Below are 12058 nucleotides of genomic sequence, written 5' to 3'. Positions count from 1 at the left end.
GCCAAGGTTTGCACGTCAAACGCAAACAGCAATAAAATATGTCAAAAATTATGACAAAATGGTTGAGCGCCAACACCAGTTTGTTTGATTTCCTGACCCCTTTTTTGTATAGTGAAAAGCAACGTAGTCCTCTGCCAAAGTTGTGACTAAGCATTAGACAGATAAACTCATCAAGACTTGTCCGTTATCAGTTCCACAATGACTTTCGCATATTTGATCGATACCTTCCATCGTGAGTTGCATTTTCCCAAAGACGATTGTGTTTGTCATCCTGAAAACAGCAATCAGCAAATTCTCGAGATAATAAAATTTGTTTAACTTTATTTGAACTCTTCTAAACATTCGAAACAAAACGCATACAGATACAACGAAACTTAATCAAAATGCACAAACGATGACTTCTCTAACGCTAGGAACCGGCAATAAGGAACCTGAACAAGAGCTATGATGTGATGACACTTTGGTACTTTATTAGCTAGGTTTAAATTTCTACAAACAGAGCTGATAACCGTGCATATGGCTTGATAACAGCGAACGATAGCTTCTGAGCCACGCTGCATCTTACGTGATGACGGTTGGCGCATTGCGACCGGTGAAGCTCGGCAGTTTAGAGATTTCCAGGGCAATATCGATCAGGGGTTTCAACATAACGGCCGCCTGTCCGAGCACGTTGTCCTTCTCGTAGGAATCGATGTACAGCCGGACGGTGGCTCCGGAGCTTCCGGTTCCGCTGAGACGCATCACGACGCGGCTTCCATCGGTGAACACAATTCGGAGGCCCTGCTTTGTGGACACGGACTTGTCGATGGGGTCGTTGTAGCTGAAGTTGTCTCCCAGCTTGACTTTGTAGGTCTTACCCCCGGAGGAGAAATCTTTCCCGACGAAGGACGGATCGGTGATGGTTTTCTCGAGAGTGGCCATCATTTCGTTGCATGGGGCGAGGTCACACTCTTCGTAATCGTAACGGGTGAAGTAGTTGCGTCCATAGCGCTTCCAGTGTTCAACACAGATTTCTTCGACACTCTTTCCGGTGTGTTCCATGACGGAGAACCACGCCAGAACCGCCCAGATTCCGTCCTTCTCGCGAATGTGATCCGAACCGGTGCCAAAACTTTCCTCGCCGCAAAGACACAGGCGGCCGGCGTCCATCAGGTTACCGAAATACTTCCAACCGGTTGGGACTTCGAACAGTTCCTTGTTCAGGGCCTTGGCCACCAAGTCCACTGCGGAAGCTGTTGGCATACTTCTGGCCAGGCCAGTGACGCCATTCTTTTTGAAGTACGGAATGCACTCTAGGTAGTGAGCAATGACCGCCAAAGAGTCGCTAGGGGTCACAAAGAACGCATTGCGGCCAATAATCATGTTGCGATCGCCGTCCCCATCGAAGGCCGCTCCAATGTCGTAATCTCCGTTCCGGACGGCTTCAACCAGATCCTTTGCGTAAGTGAGATTGGGATCCGGATGAAGCCCGCCAAAGTCCGGCAGGGGAGTCGTGTGAACCACTCCGTCCTTCGAAGCTCCCAGACAATTGACGAATATCTCGTTGACGTAACTTCCGGTTACACCGTTCATCGAATCGATCCTCATTTTCAACGGCTGTCCATTCCGCGATTTTCCCCCGACAAAGTCCTTCAGCTTGTCAAAATCGAAGATCTCCTTCATCAGGCGGACATAGTCCGCCACGGAATCGATCACCTCCACGACGAATGATTTCCCGCCAAGGTCGTAACTGTTGACCCCGATCTTCGACACGTCAATCTCCAACCCTTCTGCGATCTTGTACTCCTTGATCTCTCCCGACAACGCGTAAATCTTATTGGTGAACTGGTCCGGAGCTGGTCCCCCGTTCTCGCAGTTGAACTTGATCCCGAAATCATTGTCCGGGCCGCCCGGATTGTGGGAAGCGGTCATGACGATCCCGCCCAGCGCCTTATGGCGACGAATCAAGCTGGATACGGCCGGCGTGGAAAGGATGCCGTTCTGCCCTGCCAGAACCTTGGCCACTCCATTAGCGGCGCACATCCGAACGATCAGCTCACAAGCCTCCCGGCAGAAGTAACGGCCATCTCCGCCCACAACCAGGGTCGATCCCGCCAGGGCACTTCCATTGGCATCCAGAATGCACTGGACGAAGTTTTCTGTGTAGTTTTTCTGGGTGAACACTTTGACCTGTCGGCGCGGGCCATGGGAGAAGAGAATCGGTTAGGGGAACTCGGGATGAAGCTTAAGATCGTTGGTTTAGCTTACCTTCTTTCGCAATCCGCTGGTGCCGGGTTTCTGTCCCTCGAAGGGAGTGGTGGCAACGGTAGCGACGGTTATGGCCATTCTGTTGTCCGTCCAAGCTCTTATCACTTTTTCTACTGTTCTGTTACACTGTATGGAGTCAGAATTTTGGAACAAGAACTGATAAAACTTGCTGCTTTTGAGGAAGACTGACGAACGAATGTAATGTTTTTCTGCCTCTTCGTGAGAACTTATCTGTTTTGAATGTCGCGTGAAGGTCGCTCGCATCTGTGCTCTAGAGGTGTTCCTATTTGTCAGCAATCAGCGTGCGACAGAAAACTAATGAATTCCAAAATTTGGAAATCCCAAAATTTGCTCAAGTTTTGCTTCGCTTAATGGACCGTTTTTGTTGCATTGAAAATCGAAGCCAAATAATGTGCATAACTAATAGGAAATACGCTTTCCTGTACAAATTGTTACTATCTTCCATCATCTGATAATAATAATTTATTGATCGATAGCTCTGTTTCAACATACACCCCTAAATAATGGCAGCTTCGCAGAAAATAGGTCTGTGTTAATAGAGGCGTCTTACCAATGAGTTTTAAAGGGGTGGCGTAATGAAACACGAAACCGCCACATCGAAGAGAATCCTAGCGTAACATTTGAAAAGGACCTATCTGCTAAACGTAAACATTGAGAAATTCTCAATTGAAGATTCCGTACCATATTTATAATTCCTATTTTAAACCCATTCGCATTTTTACTAGTTTCATACCTGTGTTCGACACCCATTAAAGTCTGTTGCGTGGCCCATTATGTTTCTAATCTCAAATAACACAACAACTCGTAAAAATTGTTGAATTCAAACATCATCGGCAGATAGGCCCTTTTATGAATCTTCAAACCAGTTAGGCCCTTTCAGTTAGGCCCTTTGATTGAACATGGTTTTAGTTAGGCCCTGGGAGGGAGGCACCGATACTACACACGAAATATGACACAACACTTTTCCAAATTGCAAGATAACTCCCGCTCACCAACGACAATCAAGGCAGGCTTGCGGAAAATCGCTAGTTTTCTTTTATTGTGTACCTTCGATCTTTCTGGACAAACTTGGAAAAAGGGCCATAGTTTTATGTGCTCCAATTTTAATGATGATTGGAAAACAGTAAAAAGATGCGTGTTTTATTACTTTATATTCGATCAAATTAAAAGGTACTATCGTGGCATTGCTTTTGGGTGTTGCAGGAATTGATTTTCAACCGACTGTTGTCAACTTTGTTGGAATGCAAAAAATTGTTTTGATCAATTACGCGCTTTTATCAAGTTTGTCCATTCTTCAAGATCTGGGCTCACAGTGACAGTTCGTGATAGCAGAATCTCGGCTCACTATGACGTACATAAATTTTGTATCGGTTTCTCCCTCCCAGGTTAGGCCCTTTTATAATTTACTAATTTTATTGATTTTTGGTTTGCATAAATCTTGAACAAAATTTAGAGAATATGTGAAAAAACACCTTATAATAGCTAAATATTGGAAATTTATTCCTATTTCAAACCCATTCGCTTTTTACTAGTTTCATACTTGGGGAAGATCCAAAAATGACGTCCATCGTTTTTCTGGATTTCTAGAACCCTTCGACCCCCTCTGTCACGCTTTTTCCAATACCCAATCCATGCACTGTCACATTTTCGTACATCCCCCCATTGGAGGAGGCCCCAATTGATGGACTTTTTTTTAGGATAATCCCTTGTGTTCGACACTTATAATGGTCTATTACGTGGCTCACAACGATTTGAATTTCAAATAGCACAACAACTTGTAAAAATAGTTCAATTCAAACATCATCCGCAGATAGGCCCTTTTACGAATTTTCAAACCAGTTAGGCCCTTTTTGAATTTGCTAATTTTATTGATTCAATAATAAAAAGTGATTTGCATAATTCTTCGACAACATTTAATGATTATGTGAGAAAACAACACAATATCATACAAGCTAAATATTGGAAACTATTCTATACAAAATCAGCAACATATTGATTATTGCTATTTCAAACCCATTCACTTTTTTTACTAGTTTTATACTTGTGTTAGACACTCATTATGGTTTATTACGTGGCCCAGAACGTTAGTAATCGCAAATAGCATAACGACTCGTGAAAATGGTTGCATTCAAATATCATCAGCAGATAGGCCCTTTAATGAATCTTCAAACCAGTTAGGCCCTTTCAGTTAGGCCCTTCGATTGGACATGGTTTCAGTTAGGCCCCTCCAGTTATGCCCTTTTATTAAACATAGTTCCAGTTAGGCCCTTTTGGAATTTGTTGATTTTATTGCTTATTGTGATTTTCATAGTTCTTAAATAAAATAAAGCGAGAGAAAAACAATGTAATAGCTAAATGTTGGTTATTCTCGGTTGAAGGTTCAGTACCTTATTGATTATATCTATTTCAAACCCATTCACTTTTTTACTTGTTTTATACTTGAGGGCCTTCCTTAGCCGAGCAGTTTAAGTCCGCGGCTACAAAGCAAAGCCATTCTGAAGGTATCTGAGTGGGAATGGAACTCAGATACCTTCAGAATGGCTCGGTCCAGGTTTTTTCGTAATGGAAAATTCCTTTACTTTCCTGAATATAGAGTACCTTCGTACTTGTCACACGATATACGAATGCGAAAATGGCAACTTGTCAAAGAAAGCTCTCAGTTTATAACTGTGGAAGTACTTATTGAACACAAAGCTTAGAAGCAGGCTCTGTCCCAGTGAGGACGTAATGCCAAGGAGAAGTATAAGATGAATTCTTGCAGGGCTGTTACAAAAACAAACGAATTTGTTTTTGTGAAAATCGTGACTTTTGGAACTCGATCCACAACTAGAGGCAACAAATAAAAATTATTCAAATTTTATAATGTAATTGATTTTTTTTTTGTCAGGATAAAAAATCAGTTTTTCAACTAACTTCGCATTAAGACAAGGGGCAAGACAGTGTTCAAAGCAGAGTGAATCTGGAGCAGTTCTGAGTAATGCGCACCTGAAACGTAAAGCGCTCAAGTAAAATTTCTCCTTCTTACCGAAGTAATTTTGACAGCTGATCCAATATGTGCGAAATGTCACTTTTACTTGCGGAATAATTGAGCGGCACATTTTTCCGTACGGAAAAGTGACAGCTCCATTTGATTTGTACAGCAGGCGTTACCGATGTTATGAAATCAGCTCTACTTCTCAACAGCGTACAGCTCAAGTAATTTCGGTAGCGGAATCATTCCTTGACCGTTTCTTGTCCTATCCTTTTGCACAGTACTTATGATCAGCGTACCGGCCATAACTCTGAGCAACTCTGAGGAATTTGCGATTCGAAATTCCCACCCTTGAATCATCTTGATTTTGGCAAAGCGGTTCAAAAAAAAAAAAGAATAACAAACCAAACTCAGTTTGACGTAACGAAACAGCGATAAATAATGAAGATGAAAAGTTTTGAAGTAATTATTGATTGTAAAGTAAGTAAATCCATATTTATATGATTTTAAATTTCAATAATTTATTATGATTATTTATTTTTTCTAGGAAAAATTTCTTAGCCGCATATAGCAATGGATTCAGTGTGAAAAACATGCTATTTGCAACTTTCAACAGTTATCCTGCCGCATCTACGCCTACGCGGTGACAAGCCTGAAGATTAAATCCAGCAAGGACAATATTCGCCCGAGAAAGACACAAGACCGATCGTCATGAAGGACAAAACTGCAAATGAGGTGAATTTACAGTGCCGGCAAGAAAAATGTCTGTTCGAAGGCGAATGGAACCGTTCACAATCCGGGCTAGAAGCAGGAACTACTTCCTGTCGGAGACTTAATTCAGTTTCGATGTCGAGTCTGTATTTGAATATTCCATATTCATACCGAGAATAAAACGTAAATTGAAACAGTTTTCATGTACTTTTATTATCATTATGGAACCCATAACGGAGAAGACACGCGATGAGAGATAGTTCATTATCACGTCGTGCCATAGGTTTTATTACAAAGTACTTCAGGCTACACTACAGGCAAAACTCCATTCAGGATGGTTTATGATACTCTTCTCAGACTGTGATTTTCTTCGACGCAGCATACGCATTGTCCTGCCGAAAAAATGTTGGTGGTTCGGCTACATCTACTGTTTGTGATTAATTCATATATAATTACAACGTAAACTTTTAGCTTACATGTAATGGCCAATTAAATAGTACAAAATAGATCAAATTAACGTTGATCGAAATTAAACATACACAACCATGGTCAATTTGAAGAGTGACAGAATTTGATATGGTCTGATTATGTCTGAGACAAACTGAAGCATTCTGAGCAATCCTGAGTAACTCACGTGTCTTCTGAGGAATACCCGTTTAGAACTTCCCACCATTTTTTATCTTGGGATAACCTAGACAAATCTGTAACCTGAGCGAATTTGATGAATTCTGAGTAACTCTGGTGAAAAGATTCACTCATGTTGAATCTGTCTTGCCCCTTGCATTAAGATTATGATAAAACTAGTAAAAAAGAGAATGGGCTTGAAATAGGAATCAATATAGTACTGAATCTTCAATAAAGAATTTTTGTTAATCATTGTTGATTTTATCACATACCTAATCGATTGATTTTGTTCTAAAACTTTGAAAATCACTTCAATAATCAATAAAATTAACAAATTCCAAGAGGGCCTAACTGGAACTAAGTTTAATAAAAGGCCTAACTGGAGGGGCCTAACTGAAACCATGTTCAAGCAAAGGGCCTAACTGAAAGGGCCTAACTGGTTTGCAGTCTCGTAAAAGGGCCTATCTGCCGATGATGTTTGAATTCACCATTTTCACGAGTTGTTTTGTTATTTAAGATTTAAAACGTTATGGGCCACCTAGTAGACTATTATGAGCAGGGATTCCTCCATGATCAAAACAATCATCACTCGGAAAGAAAAAGCAATGCTAACTTGTTCAATTCATTCGTTTTCGGTACATGTGTCATGCATGATTTAATTATCATCAGGTTGCGATGCAGTGTTCGATCTTTGGGCATTTATTGTAATTTATTGCCTTGAGCAACATGTAAGCTGTTGATGGTCAATGAATTCATAAATGTATTATGTTCGATTCTCGTTGACAAGGGCATGAAAAAATAATTTTAATGGTTGTTTTATATACCATGTATATTGAGAAAACTGTAATTTCTGGGTACTATGGAGAACAAATTTGGATCAAACAATGTTAAAACTCAATTTAATATTACTAGCGTGTTCGACAAACTTTAACAGAATAGAAATTGCTTTCAAGTAGTGGTAATAGCATGTGGTTTTGATTTTCCACATGCTAGTTATCATTTTTTAAACCTTGAAATAAGCCCAAAAACACATTTTCAACTTGGAGCATACTGAAATCTTTATCAAATGAGCTGAAAATTTGACCAGACATTGTTCTTGGCATGACAATTCCGAATACTGCTTGACCGGTAGATTTCCAGACATTTTTTCAAATTTGAACAGGTCTACTGTGGAGGGGCCATGGGATAGGAAAAATTGCAAATATCTGTAAATCGTTCAGTATCCTTATTCCAATTTCTCCTAATTCTGTTCACACAATTCAAATCGAATGACATGGGAAAAGTTTTGCTCCAAGTATAAAACTCATAATGCAATATGATTTTGCCCATAATTTTACTGAGCTGGAGCGCGGCCCTTAATTTTTAGCATAAACCATAGAATTGGGGGCCCAGGTAGCCGTAGCGGTAAACGCGCAGCTATTCAGCAAGACTAAGCTGAGGGTTGTGGATTCGAATCCCACTGGTCGAGGATCTTTTCGGGTTGGAAATTTTCTCGACTTCCCAGGGCATAGAGTATCTTCGTACCTGCCACACGATATACGCATGCAAAAATGATCATTGGCACAGTAAGCTCTCAGTTAATAACTGTGGAAGTGCTCATAAGAACACTAATCTGAGAAGCAGGCTCTGTCCCAGTGGGGACGTAACGCCAGAAAGAAGAAGAAACCATAGAATTTGTGATATTTTCCACTGTTTCGTCAAGTTCAAAATAATAATTAGTTGAAGAAATCTTCTTCTTTTTTTTATTTTATTTTTTTTTATTAAGGCACTCCGTGCTCGTGGCCACTACTGTGCCGGAATCAGTTGATCTTTAGCTTCTTTATCGATACAGATCTATTTTTAACTTATCTATATTTACATCAACTTTCACTCTCTCCTACTCTTTCACTCTCACACCGAGCAGGTAGGAGAGAGCTCTGCTGTTAGTGAGGCTAGCTGCCTGCGAAGAGGGTCAGTTTGTCTCAGTCACCCATCTGATACTGACGGAGGATGAATGTGCTCCCCAAAGCACGCTCCTCCGTGCGGTGTCTTCTGGTGGCTGGACGGGTTTTTTTTGTGGAGGGGCTGGGAATTGAATCCATGACCTTCCGCTTATGAAGCGAAAGCGTAACCTCAAGGCTACGGACCCCCCTTAAATCTTCTTCTTGTAGCGCCAAATGGTTAACAGTTAGATATTTAGGGTCATTCAGAGGCTAGTGTGCCTTTCACAGTGAGATCGATGTTCGGTACACCATCAAACAGTTCATCACTGAAAACCTCTTTGAAATGGGAGTGGATTGTGGAAACTTAATTCAGGAATAAAGGAGCAATACACATGATCACACAACTTTATTGACTCCATTATATTGCGGTGTTTCTAATTAAAAGAAATAGTTTTACTGGATCGATAAAAACTACTGCCTCCCTTGTTGCTTAGAATCGTTGTTTCGAATATACTTCCGGCTATTCATTACGGCAACCAATGGCGATTCATTCCTTGTATTATTTGCATATGATTCGAAACCTATAATAAATAAATCTACTATTAATTTTACCGCGATTCATTACATCGTACACGGACATACATACCGAGGGTTGAGTATGACTTCGGATGAATCGTTGTTATGCTTCCCGGCTCATCAGAATTTCCGTCCGATTCCGATTCTAGTGATCTGTAGTCCGGGGGAAAAGCCAACATTCCTGATGCATTTCTTCCACAAATTTCTACTGCTGGAGCTGCGATTTGTGTCACTTTATTTAATGAATGATTTATCTATAGAAACCACTAATTAATGCTCATAAACTAAGCTAAACTTCCTGTTCCAAGTATACAACCGCGTAAAGAAACAAAATAAAACTAGTTGTTTTTTGTTGATGCGACAACGCGAAGATACATGACTGACAGTTAGGATGCACATCGATGAAGTAGAGAGCTTAGTGACATTTGAACACACGTAGACTAACATACGCTCGTCATACACAGTTTGTTTTTATTTTCCTCAAAGAAACTTGCACACACTTTCCAGACTCATCAAAATGCATATGGAAATATTACCCAATTTGAAAAATTTACACCCGGTTTCTGGGTGTTTTTCTAGACTGAGTGTATATTGTTTTCCTCTAAGGTTCACAACTACATCTACACTAGGGCACCCATACCATTGGGCGTGATAACCACTAGATGCGAGTAGATGCAAGAAGACGACACAGATGATGAACAGATGGCACACTGGGATGTAATGTTTTAAGATAAGATGGATTTAAGATGATATTTAGGAAATCTTAACAAATCTTGATGTGTGGCCCCCCTCGGTCCTGAGTAACTTGATTTTCAATTGGACTAGTAAGTGCTAAATTTAAATTGTGCACGCTTTCAAACTGCATAGCAAATTTTTGAGATTTTTCACAATTAGTTAGTAATAATTTGTTTTCCTAGCCGGTATTGGCTTTTGAGGTTTTTTTTCAAAATTTTAGATAATTTGCAAAAGGGCTCAGAGCCAGGGTCCAATGGAGAAATTCTATTTACAAATTTTTCTTTCTTAATTGTGAAAAACGTTTTTTGATTTCTTTCTGCAAATCCTGCCATATCTCGCATACTCTGAGATAACGCCCTAAAAGCCATTGGTAACCACGAGCGTAGCTCGTTGTTTCTGAGCAAATGAAGGAATAAGCATCCAAACCAACATCACGGACAGGTAGATATTGATCCTTTCTTCCCCACAGCATTATTAAATAACATGATAATCCATTCAGATGCTCAGTAACAACGAGCTACACACATGGTTACCAATGGCTTTTAGGGCGAGATCAGAAGTTATGCGAGATATAATTTTCATAGCAGGATCACGAGTGCGTTGAAATTGCCTTCTCCTCACGTTTTTAAGACGGATCAAGAGTTTAAGATCATCGTCTATAATCACGGATTCAAATTTTACTTCACATTTTGGAATTGCAATGCTTCTGGCTTCAACAATGGAATTTGTTAAAGTTTCAAGAGCATTGTCAATATCAAGTTATGTTTGTAAAGAAATGTTAACATCGAGTTTAGAGTCAATATTGCGCATTTCTTTCATCACTGGTCTATCGCAGAAGTTTTTACAAGTGCAGAAACGCTGATACAAGTGCGCGATTGCATCAAATCGAGTCTGTGTCTTCAGCGGAATAATTCTTCGCAATCCAAAGAAAAAGTGCTCTGAACACACGAACATGATTCGATGCATTCCCTCACTTTTATTTGCATTTTCGCACTTCTGGAACCACACTTCGCAGTCCAGTAGTGAAAGAAATTCACAATATATTGACTGTTCAGTTCCTAACTGTTCACGACCGTTTGAAACAGTCGTCGTTTCAAACGGTCGGTGATACAGTCGCTGTCAGATTTGGCAGCAACAACGAGCGAGAAGATTTTCGCGCGCAAACGAGCAGTCCTACTCTTTCAAGTAGAGCAAGAAGGACAGCAAAGTGGGCGTCGAGTCAGATTTCCAAAATAGCTGTTGTTGACTCTCAGCTGCCGGCTTCACACTTGGAAGTTGAGGGGTGGTCTGATGGAATGTTTATAAAAGAATGTTTCACTAAACATAATTCAACCTGTAATAAGTGTTTCTAACGCTCAAAATAAACGTTTATTGAAACAATACAATAAGTGGCAATAGTTTATTGTGCGTAAGGTATGTATAGTTATCATAATTATGTGTTTCAACAACATCGGCCACATTGTTCGAAATGGATGAAATACATTAAGATACCCCTTGATTCCCGACGACTGTTTCGAGCAGTCTTATAAATAGCCGAGATAATCCAATATTCAAGTGAATGTACAATATGTTTCATGTAACATCGAATCATAAATAGCCGTTTGAGTAAAATTTCATGCCAGCAAACGTAGCAGACATTAGAAATAATTTAACTTCTGCTTAGATTTATCAGCAACTTACTTACAATTTACTTTGAACACAATACTTTTCACTTTTTCAGCCATAAAAACGGTGGGCTGCATTTGACGTTTCGTGAGAGGGGAAACTGGGCTGCATATGACGTTGATATTTTTCCTCTTTGCGAGTCAGGTTAAGACCAAATCAATCGTAGAGGGATTTCTAGAGGGAAAAACTAGGGCTGTCAGGGTATTGAATTGAATTGAATGAGAAATATGCTGAAAAGCACTCGTCAAATAAAATTCTGCCGTTTGAATTACTTTGAGAACTATTCCATGACCGATGTTTGGCATTAAAGTCACCAATGACAAAACATTTTGACTTATTGCGAGTCAATTTACGCAAGTCAGTTTGGAGCCAAGTGGTGAAAAAAATCGCAACAGTATTTTCATATTTTTCTCCGTGTAGATGATGCTCACACTGTAAGACCAAAGTACTCTTTAAAGGGTAAAAAAGTACCCTCTTTGAGAGAAACTAGTTTAACTCATAAAAAAGAGTAAAGGGCCTTTACTCATTAAAGAGTAAACGGCTTGTACGTCAGATCGACGAGTAAATTTTACCCACTATGCCAATC

The 12058-nt window shown here is 40.1% G+C and overlaps 1 protein-coding gene and 2 long non-coding RNA genes across 3 annotated transcripts; 1 reads left to right on the top strand and 2 right to left on the bottom strand.

The window, feature by feature from the left end:
• Positions 1–292: 292 nt before the first annotated feature.
• On the bottom strand, positions 293–2500 carry LOC5572750 (phosphoglucomutase). Its single transcript, XM_001660527.2, has 2 exons — positions 2248–2500; positions 293–2169 (listed from the first exon to the last, which is right to left on the bottom strand). The coding sequence occupies exons 1-2, from the start codon at positions 2323–2325 to the stop codon at positions 562–564; spliced, it is 1686 nt and encodes a 561-aa protein (XP_001660577.1). The 5' UTR covers positions 2326–2500; the 3' UTR covers positions 293–561.
• Positions 2501–5554: 3054 nt separating this feature from the next.
• Positions 5555–6148, top strand: LOC110675277. The gene is made up of 2 exons (XR_002499327.1): positions 5555–5719; positions 5787–6148. It is a non-coding gene; the product is annotated as an uncharacterized LOC110675277 (long non-coding RNA).
• A 2734-nt stretch (positions 6149–8882) lies between these two features.
• Positions 8883–9479, bottom strand: LOC110675276. Its single transcript, XR_002499326.1, has 2 exons — positions 9143–9479; positions 8883–9077 (listed from the first exon to the last, which is right to left on the bottom strand). It is a non-coding gene; the product is annotated as an uncharacterized LOC110675276 (long non-coding RNA).
• Between the last annotated feature and the right edge of the window lie 2579 nt (positions 9480–12058).

Source organism: Aedes aegypti, chromosome 2, assembly GCF_002204515.2.
Source record: "Aedes aegypti strain LVP_AGWG chromosome 2, AaegL5.0 Primary Assembly, whole genome shotgun sequence".
Taxonomy (NCBI): domain Eukaryota; kingdom Metazoa; phylum Arthropoda; class Insecta; order Diptera; family Culicidae; genus Aedes; species Aedes aegypti.
The sequence above is the reverse complement of the archived record's forward strand: the minus strand, read 5'-3'. Positions and strand labels throughout refer to the sequence as shown.

Bases quoted from the DNA above. Each gene is read 5' to 3' on its own strand.
- LOC5572750 (XM_001660527.2), bottom strand. From the start codon at position 2,325: ATGGCCATAACCGTCGCTACCGTTGCCACCACTCCCTTCGAGGGACAG. The intron at 2,170-2,247 runs GTAAGCTAAACC...CCGCGCCGACAG, and splicing joins CCAGCGGATTGCGAAAGAAG to GTCAAAGTGTTCACCCAGAA.